The sequence below is a fragment of the Daucus carota genome, chromosome 7 (assembly GCF_001625215.2).
Source record: "Daucus carota subsp. sativus chromosome 7, DH1 v3.0, whole genome shotgun sequence".
NCBI classification, from domain to species: domain Eukaryota; kingdom Viridiplantae; phylum Streptophyta; class Magnoliopsida; order Apiales; family Apiaceae; genus Daucus; species Daucus carota.
This window is the reverse complement of record NC_030387.2, coordinates 30657078-30670635: the sequence shown is the minus strand read 5'-3', so window position 1 is coordinate 30670635 and position 13558 is coordinate 30657078. Positions and strand designations below refer to the sequence as shown.

At 30.5% G+C, this 13558-nt stretch overlaps 1 protein-coding gene across 1 annotated transcript; it reads right to left on the bottom strand.

The window, feature by feature from the left end:
• Positions 1-7827: 7827 nt before the first annotated feature.
• LOC108193173 (uncharacterized) lies at positions 7828-12500 on the bottom strand. The gene is made up of 5 exons (XM_017359710.2): positions 12363-12500; positions 10824-11142; positions 10028-10132; positions 9897-9944; positions 7828-8391 (listed from the first exon to the last, which is right to left on the bottom strand). The coding sequence occupies exons 2-5, from the start codon at positions 11088-11090 to the stop codon at positions 8152-8154; spliced, it is 660 nt and encodes a 219-aa protein (XP_017215199.1). The 5' UTR covers positions 11091-11142; positions 12363-12500; the 3' UTR covers positions 7828-8151.
• Between the last annotated feature and the right edge of the window lie 1058 nt (positions 12501-13558).

Below are 13558 nucleotides of genomic sequence, written 5' to 3'. Positions count from 1 at the left end.
ACATTTCCGGATCCCCAAAGGGATCTTTCACCCTTGAAGGTGAAAGGCAATCTACTATGGTAGAGGATTCTTCTAAGGATCAAGTGCCTTAACAGGTATCTGAGGGAAACATAGGTTTCATGCCATTAAAAGGCCTATTGTCTACCCTCCCACAATCAAACTCTGGATCCTTTAAAGGATTTACTACTCTCTGAAAGTAGTAGGCAACTTGTGGACTATGACTTGGATTTATCCGACGAGTCTACGAGGACTGGGAATTACGAACTCCCATTGCACCACCAATGACCTTCCATGAGGAGGCAAAGGTGATCTTAAATTGCAGGTACATCACACTTTGGAAGCTCAGGATTTGTGTGGAGTGAAACACTTACAGAACTTGTGAGTGAAACCTTTACTCATAAACTGAGAGATATTTTGAGTGTCGAGTGATACACCTGCAGAATGTTTTAGTGAGACACCCACTGTTTACCACATTTAAACCGTATTATTCAAAATTGGTATCTAAAATGTTTTATCTAAGTGGATGCTTACTATGGTTACTTTTCTACTGGATGCACCTTCTACGAAGCCCTGTCTTCTTCATTATTGGATTCAGTCATTCAATGTCTTATCTAATCAGTTGGTATCATTATTGATAACAATTGAGGATTCCTCAACTAAGGGGGAGAAAATATTCTATGATCCATGATCTTAAGGGGAGAATGTTTAATGCCTCACTTAGGTGGAGAATATTCATGTCCTAATCTATCATCTAAGGAGGAATCTATGAGGGAGAAGATTAAGGGAGAATATCCGAAGAAAAATGAAGACTGGTACAATGTTATATGTATTACCAGAAACCATCTACTATGTACATTTTAATGTTTTATGTTTCTCTTATCAATTGGGATTGTTTCCTAAATGGTTGAGTTGGTATTAATGTTTATTGAGTCATAGAAAGTTGTTAGTTGTTGTTAGTTGAGTTATCCTCATCTGAATTTGTGTGTTAGTGTTTAACAAACAAATAGGGGAGATTGAAAGGCCTTATTGCAAGGTACATGTCTAAGCCTATTTGTACAACCGGTGATAACTCAACTTGTGTTTGATGACCTGACAACTTGTAACTCAACTTGTAACTCAACCTGGATTAGTCTCTGATAAGTTGTGATAGTAGATAGTTTAGCTGGAATCAGATCAAGAAAGTAAAGTGGATACAAGAATCAGAATGTCAGAAGAATTCCAAGATATCCGCTACAAGCCACTGGAAGAAGTTCATTTCGTATGATCAAGCCTCGGTGCTAAATAAATTGTGTAGCAGTTCAAGGAGTTCAGAAGGTACGAAGATTCAAGTATTTATTTCATCAGAGATTCCATATGTGTACTAAAATGAAGTTGAACTAGAAGACGAAGATTCGAAGACCCGACCACAGCTCAAATGTTTAATTGATGGAGAATATTCAATTTAGTTAGGCACAGATGAACCAGACAGTACATTTGTGTGTCAGCTATTTATATTGAATATTTAACATCAAAGGAAGGTGGTCGTTCAAGCCGAGTGATGATCAAGACGAAGGTTCAAGACATTTGCTTTCTGGAATATAAACTTTTTAATTAATTCTTTGTTAAATAATTAATCTCTATTAATTTATTTAGTTGTTAAATTAATTCAATTAGAATTAATTTGATAATTAAGTTTATTAATAAGTTAATTGATTTAGAATTAATTTACAAAAAGAGAGCAAAAGAAAGAAGGCTAAAAGGAAGGACAAGGAGACCGCCGCTCAGACCTGTCTAGCTATGGGAAAAAGAATTATCACCAACGCAATTGAGTGTGATATATTCTTAATGCTGGAAACCTGGTTGGAATTGATTTATAATTTTCAAAGCAAAAGGGATCCGGTTCTAGACCCACAGGAGACCGAATCTTAGTCATGTCTGACTATGAGGGAAAAGAATTATCACCAGCACAATGGAAAGTGATATAATCTTAAAGCTGGAACCCCGGATGGAATTACTGAAGCAGCGTGCGTACTGCCGAATTGAAGTGGGCATGACATTCTTAGAAAATGTCATACCATGTGCCTCTGCATGACTTTTCCATATGTCATACCATGTGTTTCTTCATGACATTTCCAGGGAATGTCATGCCATGCTTAACTTGGAGGCCAAGCTCAATAATGTCATACCTTCCACTCTCAGCATGACATTATCAAAGAATGTCATTCCCTCCCTTGGTTTAGCATGACTTTGTGTTTTAATGTCATTCCTTCTTAGTGTTTGGCATGGCTTTGCTTTGAAATGTCATATCTAAGCTAGAAAGTCATTCCTTTTTTTGTCATACCTAGATCCAAGTGATTTGCCTATAAATAGGCCTTCACTTTCTTTATTTCAAAGTGTTCAAAGTATTGTAAAGCTTTCAAGTTGTGCTAAACTTGCTATTCGTTAAATCCACAGTTTTCTGTGCTTTGATCATTCGGTTGTTTTATACCGCTAAGTTAGAATACTTCTTGTCAAATTTATTCTATGAACTAGTGGACTTTAAAACTGAACCATATTAATTTAATAACGACTTTCAAGTTTAAATAACTTTTTACTTGAACCTTGTTTATTTAATTAATTAAAATCTGATTATCCTGTTTTATCCAAATCAGATTTATTCCGCGCGAATTTTTGTGATGATTGTATTCAACCCCCCCCCTTCTACAATCGTATCGGGACCTAACAAATAATAATTTTTAACTAATAAATAGGAATCAAAAAATAAAAATAATTAACAAATAAAATAGGATATATAAAATAGGAACCATATATTGATTTTATGATATTGTAAATGATTCTTGATTAGTATTGTGTTTGACGGGCACGGGAGGCGGCCCAACTAATTTTTATCTAAATAATAATAATTTTTCCATTAATATTATGTTTGACGGGAAAGTGGCTAAAATAATTTTTTTATCTATGTTATAATATTTATTTTGTTAAAACAGGACCACAGTTCAAAATAATTTTTATCCAATTATAATATTTAATTTTATCATAATTAGAATAATTTTTATTAGTATTGTGTTTGACTGTAAAATGACTCAAACTAATATCTAAATTATGATATTTTGTTATGAGTATTGTGTTTGACAATAGAGCGGCTCAAACTAATTTTGATCAAAATCATAATATTTAATTTTATCATAAAAGTAATAATTATGAATTAATATTGTTTTTGACGGGAGGGGTGTTCGAACCAATTTTATCATTAGTATTGTGTTTCACACTTAAACAAATTTTTATACCAATTACAATATTTTATTTGTGATACGTTTAACGGGATGATGATTCAAAAATAATTTTTATGCTATTATAATACTGATTCATACCAAAATTTATCACGCCGCTGCGAAGCGCGGCTTTTTTCACTAGTATATATATATAAAGGAGGATGTGGGCGTCTCTAGAATTGTTCGATTCAGTTTTCTGATTTTTCTTAAATTTCGGATAAAAACTATACTTATAATTCAAAAATTCAAAAAATCAGGTTAAAAAATTCTAAGAGTAATACAATTCTTTTCTTATTGAATTCTAAAGATTGTACAATTCTTTTCTTATTTAGTATTTCTTATTAAATTCTAAAGATGATACAATTCTTTTCTTATTTAGTAATCCTAAAATAAATAGAATTATATTTATTCAAACTAACAATAATAGATAAAATACAAGTAGATAAGTTTTTAGATAAATAACAAAATATTTAGTTTCACTAAAAATAAAAGAATACTCATAATCGATTTTAACAACAATATCCATGACCTTTTCTATGTGTATAAAAGAATCACATTATTTATTCGGATCTTAGACACACCGTTTACAAAATTTAAAGTATCAGAATTTTAGGATTTCTAAATCCATTCAATCTTTAGGCCATCTCCAACAGTGGAACCAGTTTTTGGCCTAAATTTTGATCCAAATTCATATATCAATATTTTGTTATTCTAACAATTTTTATATTATTATTATTCTAATCTTTTTAAAAATAATATAAGATTTCATATTGATATTAAACTCAATAAATTCATTAAATTAGAAAAACAAAGAAAAATTAACATTTTATTTAATTAACTAAAATGAAATTTACAAAGATTCAATACTATTCCGAATTAATATATGTTCCCACAAATACTCAATTAATGCATCTCGAAGTGCAATATGAGTTTTTTTATTTTTTATTTTTCAATATCGTCCAAGAAACTGTTGAAATCGAGTATTTTAATGTGTTGTTAATTTGAATTATTTTAAAATTATTTAATTTTATTATATTTCATTATAATATATATGATTATTTAAGTAACATTTTAAATATAATTTATAAATATTTAATAATTTTTTTAACATAAAATCATTTAATTAACTAAATATAAAAAAGAAAAAAGGTTATTATTATATTATTAAAAAGATTTAGGCCGGTGAATAATGCCGGCCTAAATTTAGGCCGGTACTGTTCACCGGCCTAAATTTGGACCAAGATTTAGGCCACTGTTGGAAGGATTTAGACCGAAACCGGCCCAAATTTGGACCTTTAGGGCACTGTTGGATTTGCCCTAAGTGCGCTTCTGGAAATCCTTCGTCTAATTTTTCTAATATTTTGAGAGAAAATAAGTAAAATAGCTAAAAAATAGTAATCGTAAAAGAGATTTAATTTCTAAATAATTAAGAAATATGAATTTTAACAAAAATATAATAGCTAAAATCTACGAAATTCTAAGTAGTTAAGAAGTAGGAGTCTTAAAAGAAAAGAGAGATAATTCTAAACAATTAAAAAATATGAATCTTAGGGAAAAATATAATAGCTAAAATCTATGAAATTGAATATATTTATCCAATTATAATTATAATTTTATCATAATTAATGATTCTTGATTAGTATTGTATTTGAGGGGAGGGCGGCCGAAATTAATTTTTATCTAAATAATGATAAATTTTCTATCAGTATTATGTTTGGCGGGAAAACGGCTAAAATAATTTTTTATTTAAGTTACAATATTTTTTTTTATTAAAATGGGACCACTAACTTAAAAGGGAATATAGATTTTTTTGTCACCGAACTTATTATATTTTTAGAAACTTGCCACTCAACTAATTTTTTTTTCCTTTTAGTCACTGATGTTAGGTTCGGAATTTTTTTTGCCACTAAAGTTAGGTCCGGATTTGATTATTACCATTATATTAAATTTTTGTAGTATTATTAAAATATAGTGATAACCTGTAATATTTTGATGATTTGATATATGTCTATCTTTATATATAGTACTTTTATGTACCCAAGATCGTTTATCTTCGATGATAAGAGTTAAACACGCATTTTACGGTTTCTAAAAGTGTACTCTCATAAATTATTTTATTTTTTCTTCCGAATGAAGATTAGGGTTTGAATTTTTATACGCAAAAAGAAAATCTCATAAATCATCGAAGATTAAGTTTTCCTCTCTACTTATTTATCTTTATCTTGAAAATTATAATAAGATAAGGTTATTAAAAATTATGAGGATAAATTTAAGAGAGATCTTAGGCTGAACTAGGTGATTGAAACTTTAATAGTGAAAGATGATGCATCGTATCACTCAATTAGACTTTATTTTATCATGTAGAGCATAAATTATTTGAAGTCATTGATTCCATACTGATGATTTAATGAATTTCTAGAATTCTAATTACGATTTTTCCTGATTTTAATATTATATCACCCCCATTTTATGTTATTATTGCTATATACAAAGATATAAACATACATCATATTATCAAAAAATTATATACTATCGCTATGTATCAGTGATACTACAAAAAATTATCATAATGCTAATAATCATATCCGAACCTAAGTTAGTGACTAAAAACAAATCCAAACCTAACATCAGTGACTAAAAGGAAAAAAAATTTAGTTGAGTGGCAAGTTTCTAAAAACATAATAAGTTCGGTGACAAAAAAATCTATTTTCCCAACTTAAAATAATTTTATTTGATTATAATCTTTAACTTTGTCATAATTATAATAATTTTTATTAGTATTATGTTTGAAGGTAGGGCGACTAAAACTAATATCTATATTATAATTTTTTGTTATTAGTATTGTGCTTGACAAGAGAGCGGCTCAAACTAATTTTTATCTATATTCTTATATTTAATTTTATCATAATTATAATAATTATTGATTAATATTGTCTTTGATGAGAAGGCCGGTCAAATAATTTTTTTTATTAGTATTGTGTTTGACAGGAGGGCCACTTAAACAAAATTTTATATTATTTATAATTTTTTTTATTAATGATATGTTTAACAGGAACATTACTCAAAATAAATTTTATGCAATTATAATATTAATTCGTATCAAAATTTCTAAAAAGATTCTTGATTAGTATTGTGTTTGAGGGGAGAGCGGCCCAAATTAATTTTTATCATATATTTTCTATTAGTATTATGTTTGACGGAAAAACGGCTAAAACAATTTTTTATCTAAGTTATAATGTATTTTTTTATTAAAACGGGACCACGGCTTAAAATAATTTTTATCTAATTATAATCTTTTTTTATCATAATTATATAATTTTTTATTAGTATTGTGTTTAACGGTAGGGCGACTCAAACTAATATCTATATTATATTTTTTTTGTTGTTAGTATTGTGTTTGACAAGAGAGCTGCTCAAACTAATTTTTATCTATATTATTATATTTTTCTATATTATTATATTTAATTTTATCGTAATTATAATAATTATTAATTAATATTATCTTTGATGAGAGGGTAGTTCAAACAACTTTTTTATTAGTATTGTGTTTGACAGGAGGGCCACTTAAACAAATTTTTATATTAGTTATAATTTTTTTATTAATGATATGTTTAACGGAATCAGACTTAAAATAACTTTTATGCAATTATAATATTAATTCATACCAAATTTATAAAAAATTCATAACGCCGCCGCGAAGCGCGGCTTTATTCACTAGTTAACATATAAATGAAGATCATATAATATTTTAAACATGTATAATGAACAATAAACGCTATGAATTTGATTCAAATTCTACTCATTCTCATCTCTAATTCACAGTTTTTAGAGACTTTCGACTCCATTATCATCGACTTTCTTGACCTTCCGAACATGCATCAGCCCTTTGTACATATGATTTTACGAATTACGATTGTGCGGAGACCTGTATTTTTTGGTAAATTGGCCCCTGAATTACAGGCTATTTTGCCGGAGTTCCTTAAGTTTCTCGTGCCCTAGAACATTTCTGATCATATACACTGTACAGGCTGAAATTAGAGGTGTAGGTGGTGTGGCCATTTCTGATGATATACAGGCTTCATCAGTTCATTCTTCAATTTTGTAAGCACCGATAAACATTCTCGGACCATTAAATATTGTAATGACCCTGCATATATAACACCAATAATTAAATGGCCACATCTTTGATTACGATTTCCACATTTATAATACTGCTATAGGAGAGACTGTAACTGGTGTCTGCTGCCTTGCAAAACTTTATGCTGGTGAACGGTAAGAACCAGCAGCAGAGTACCCACACATCTATTTTCGGCAAATTTAGGAGGAGCATATTTTGGTTCCCTTCTCTAGTTGCAGTGATATGAGCTAGACACTAAACCACAATATTTACTGCAAACTGTTGTCGAACATTGCAAAAACCTAAGAATGGTATCTGGGTAAAATGACGACAAAACAAAGGCTCCCTTATAGTTCCGCAGCTAGATACTTACAAATAACTTTTGCCACAAACAATGACACTGCAGTTATAAATTCCAAACATTGAAAGAGATTTTTCTTGTTTTTTGCCAGCAAAAAAGAAAGATGAATTTCTCACATGCCCGGTTTTTTTATTGAAACACAATAGAGTAGAGGTCCATCACCATCACATACAAGCATATAACAAAAATTTACAGATATTCGTGTTACCACAGTTAAGTACCAATTTGAGGACCTCCAGCATGGAAGTAGTGGATCAAACTCATTGGCTGCATACTATAACTGGCAAGTTCCTTGAACAATTAGGCAGAAATTGGCATGTGCAGAGCTATATAAATTATAAAAGCAAGTTTCATATCTGGTGAGTACTTTTATGATGCAATCATGTTCAACGTGGAAGCAGCGTGTTGCATGCAGTGGACATTCAAACTATAGAGGCAAGAACTTCAAACAAGGAAGCAGCAAATTGCATTTGCGTCTCCTCGTCTATAGTTAAAAAGGAAGGAACATGTACAAAGAGTGATGAGATCCCATTCTGCTCTGCAAAACTCAAGGAATGATAGTAGACATAGTTGCAAACAAACCGCCCAGCATCATCAGAGGTCATGACCTCATAACCCATCTTTGCCAAGGACTCCGTAATCTTCTCAACAGGAAGAGAAGTCTGATACAAAATAAGCAGAAAGTGGTTAAAAAGAAAGAAAGACGTTAACCTGTACTATAAAAGTAAAGATAAAATAGTTTTTCCAGGACAACTCTCATAAACATCAGTTAGCATACATACTATTATATAGTGACCTTGATTTGGTGATGCCCAATCGTAATGAGCTAATAAAATATGCATAAATGTAAAAAAGGCATTACTACAATATGACCACGTTCAATACCAACTTCAACTAATGTCACAATCAGCTAAACTATCTGATTCAATGAATGCTGTTTGGAAGTACAAGCTTTATGCATGAGAAAAAACGTTGGCAATTTAACTCGTTAAATAACCATATTTGACAGATACATTATAACTTATAAGTAACCATAGGACATTAGTAAATACTTTAGAATATGCTTGACAAGCTGTCAAAGAAGTAAAATAATTAAATTCTTATCAACAATATTATCCAATTCATCCTTTGAACAACAAATATGCAGCAAAGTTAAATGTCATACGGATGATGTAACATACAGAAAGCACATGTGAATTCCATAATTGTTAATGACAAATGTAATACAGTAAATAGAATATGTAATATTTCAGTATACTAATATTATAAATTAACATCTATAATAGGTAAGGTTATGTCTGGACAGGTAAGATGGCAAAAATTAGATGTATCAGTAATTCAGTATCAGTCTGATGATGCACCAGCCAGAAAAGGAGTCTTGTTTTGGGATGATAAAGTAGGAGAGAAAGAGGCATAAATCAAAGTTTAGTTGAGAGTCCAAGGGGCCAAAATATAACCAAGGACATTTTCTTGGAAGAAAAAGTGCTGTAGAAAAGCCACATAACTATTTAATCCTGAAATTTATGCCGTTTTAGATTACTTCGGTTAAACCATCTCCCGTAGTTTCTCTTTAAAAGAATACACACACATAACTGAAATTACATGTAGGTACGTTTTTAGTTTTCATACACTTTACTTCCACTTCTTATTTTATAACTTGCACCTGTTGTATGCTTTTTATTATCCCCATCTTCAAAATGTGTTTATGACCAGACCAAACAATTAAGTATCGAATGTGGATGAAAATAATATGCTTCAACTATATAACAACAACAACAACAACAATAATTTGTCAATCACTACGATTTATAGGCTATGGCTGTGAGGATACTAGCATATAGCATCCAACGAAAATTAACCAATACCGCCGAACTTGTACAGATGGAATAAATGAGCCTTTATTTTCTCCTAAAAGATCACAAAAATCAATTTAGAATCCATGCATTTTAACTAGTTGGCCTGATAGTTCCAGATGTATGCCGGAAAATTGGCAACACATGCTTAAGATTTTCTTTATTTTGTAGTTGGTGCGGAATGGAAACTAACCGTGACACAGATATTCTAAAAAGAAAATATATAGGATATATCTAGAATAACAACATCTTTATAACTTATCTTAGAACTATGGAAGAATATGAAGGGAGATCAAGATAGTTTGTAATTTTACCTCTCTTGTTCTTGATATTGCTCCATCTGCTGAAACTATAGGAGCTTTCTGTAAGAAGTAAATTTTTTACTTGTCAATAGAGATGTAATAGATTAGAAGCTGCAGTTATCTTTGTAAATTCTATATCTGACCTGAGGCTTCCATCCCATCTCATCCGCGCAACGAAAAGTAGCTTCATTGAATGCTTGATGTTCGATAGCAAACCTTGTTGCACCACTATTAACACCAAAGTGAACCTGCGATGTGTTTATTTAAATAAACTTAATCATTTTCAGAAGGTGGGTAACTGATATACAAATTGGAGATGATATCTACCAAATTTAAGCTTTAGACCTTGCTGCGTAAGTATATCATGTCATTGTACAAGATGATTAGTGCAGAGAGAAGGTTTAACCAGATTTGGCAATAACATTTGCACTACTGAAATGCAAGAGGAACTTTAAGACGAATATCACATCTTAGAAGTTTAGTTATCTGCTTTGTATGTCATAATTATATTTTGAAGTCATGAGCGTTGTGATACATGATAATGTCTAAACATCACTCTGCAATCTGAAGTCAAAGAGACATTTCTATGGTTCGCAACTGGTCCTCCAGTAAGGCCGTACACATTAAGCACCAAAAGAGGACACTCGATACATCTGATACACAGATATGTGCGTGCACACAATAGTAGATCCGCTCAAGATTTATGATTAGGTTTTCTAGGCTTTCTCCGTTTCTCTACTCATTTCATATTTCATAACATCATGATTAGAAATAATTTGGTGTACAACATAAGAGAGTCCGGATTAGTTTACAGTTACGTGTATGCCTATTGTCATTTGAAAATCTAAACTATACAATGTACATGAATGTTTCCTTAGCAAATGCTAGCTGGTAAGATGTAAATATTTATACTTATAACTATATGTCAGAGCAACTTACCCATATTATTTTGCCACCATTTGATGCTTCTGAGTCCTTTTCGCTCAAACCAGTTTCCAGTGCCTGGTAGAGGGGAATGACAGCTCCCTGGCCAGCAGTCTCAAGAATACTACAACTTCCCAGGGTCACCCCTTTTGGCAAACCTTTAACTTTTAAATACTCCTGTAAATTAGTGACAATGGTCTCAGTTGGATTCTCTGAAACACCATGAAATTTTTTAAACCCTGTCACATGTATAGTTACTGCTGGAGGCCCTTCTGACCCCATTTGTCAGAAATTCAGATAAACCCAAGAATGTCAAAGCATAAAATATAGTTACCTGCAATCAGAAATCATCAATAAGTTATTCAGAGATCACAAAATGAAGAAAATCACGACAAGGCATGCGAACTACTCCCTCCACGGGCTCCATCCCATATTAGATGAGCTAGTTGACTTTGGGCACGTAACTTAAGGTGCATTGACCGTCTAGTTCTTATAATTTTTCTTTTGTAAACGATAAACGAAAATTTCATATTTTAATTTTTATTTGCGAAAATAAAATTTTAAAAATAAATAATATAGCTATGCGGTCAATGAACCTTAAATTATGTGCCCAAAGTCAACAAGCTCATCTAATTTGGGATGGAGGAAGTAGTACACGACTCGCATTGCCCAAGAATCCGAGTATTCATTACAGAAACTGGAAAACTAGGTACAACAGTACCTAATGTCGTTATACAAATACAATTTTCAACATTCTATCCACAACAAATGACTAAATTATACTCCCTCCGTTTCAATTTACATGTCCACTTTTAAAAAAATAATTTGTTTCAAATTAGTTGTCCACTTTAACTTTCAATGCAAAATCATATTTCCAAAATTATTTCTACTCCACAAATTTCTCATTTATATTTCCAAAATCAACCCTATACCACATGTTATGGTCATTTAATGCAATTGATTTGTAAACAACCATTTTTCTTAAACTGTGTGATTTTTTTAAAGTAGACATGTAATTTCAAACGGAGGGAGTAGAATTCAAAATAAGAAAGGTCATTATTACCCAAATTTAAAGGCCGGTGAGATATGTAATCCATCTTTAAATCAATATTGTGCAGGTTTTCTAGGGTCAATTTCCACGGATAAAACAAAGACACAATATTCTGGTTTGGTGATAACAGGTTGAAGGCCACAAGCTCAAGATTTCTTAGTATGATACAAATGACTCAAAAATCAAAAGTAACAAAGCTGATAATCAGTACTTATATTGTAGTCAACCCCATCATCAAATAAGTTAAAACAACTACTTCCAACACTGAATCAAAAGATCATATTATAAGCTCATAAAAGTCCAGCCCGCGTATGATCAAGACTATAACACCAAAACCAAATGAAATTAATCACAGATAACAAGTTTTAACACTAATCGCACAGAATTAAATACATGATCAGAAACCCATATACAATTTAAGCTAAAACCATGTTTAATTCTCATGGTCATGGATACAAGATTTAATTACAAGAAAAGAAACAGAGAGTGAGTCTCTTACAAACCTGAATGAACAGTCCGTGGGTTCTTCTTATCTGAAGGGAAGTGAATAACGATATATGCGAAGTTAATAAAACTTAAAAACAATATATGCAAAGTTAGTGACGAGAGATTCTATGCGATTAGATTAGAATCAAATGAAAATCGAGTCGTTTTATCATTACTTAGCGACGTGGCAAACCTTCTACGGGGTGAATGTTTTTATTTTTCAACCTCCTACACCAAAGTGGTTTGTTGCGTGTCCAATTAAATGATTACTTTAAAATTTAATTAGATAAATAATGGAGTATGGATTATTTAAGTTATTGAAGTAGATTATAAATGATGAGTTGGTGATGATTTATAAAATATGGGGTTATAATAAATTAAATAAAATTATAAAGCTGATTCTGACAAAAAAAGCAAAATTATAAAGCCGATATATAAATATAATATATAAACAAAATAGTGTCTTTAACACGAAATTTAAATGATAGTAAAACATATTATTTTAAAAAAATAAAATAATTTGATGACTATTTTCTGAATATTTGATGAAAGAAAGGAAAGTAAGAAATGAAAAGTATGCGGAGTTAAAGTATCTTTGATAAGATTGGTTATGAAGGGGTCGGGTAAATTGGAATTATAAGGCAAGTAAAATTTGTTGAATTTATAACACATTTTGTTTTAATTGTAGCGAATATATTATCTGACTATATCCTAAAAATGATATGTTATTATTATTTTAAATTGTTATACATAAAATATATTATCTTAATCTTAATCTTAATCTTAATCTTAATATAATAATAGATGATGTGGTGCTTACCACATATTTGTGGTCTTTCTATAAATATAGTCATTTGCAGAGGCTTGACCAATTTTATAGACAATATGAATGGACTTGACTAACACTATTGATAAGAGGAGTGTAATATTGGATTGTGAGATTTTGAGGACAATATGTATTATTTTTTATTTATTTGATATGTCAACATTTTTTAGTTAAAGATTCGTGAAGGTTGAGTAAAAAAAAGAGAGGTGAAAATAGAATTATAGGAGTTTGAAAAAAAAAAAGAGAGAAGGTGAATTAGTAGAAAGAGAGAATGACCTAATTAAATAAGGACACACAAGTAATAATTTTAAAAGTACTTCGTATATATGTATAAAATTAGGTACAAGATTTTGCATAAAATAACATGATAATGAAAATGAGATGTCT

Excerpts from the sequence above, each read along its gene's own strand:
- LOC108193173 (XM_017359710.2), bottom strand. The coding sequence starts at position 11,090 with ATGGGGTCAGAAGGGCCTCCAGCAGTAACTATACATGTGACAGGGTTT. Across the intron at positions 9,945-10,027 it reads AGATGGGATGGAAGCCTCAG|AAAGCTCCTATAGTTTCAGC; the intron begins GTCAGATATAGA and ends TACTTCTTACAG. Across the intron at positions 8,392-9,896 it reads CAATATCAAGAACAAGAGAG|ACTTCTCTTCCTGTTGAGAA; the intron begins GTAAAATTACAA and ends ATTTTGTATCAG.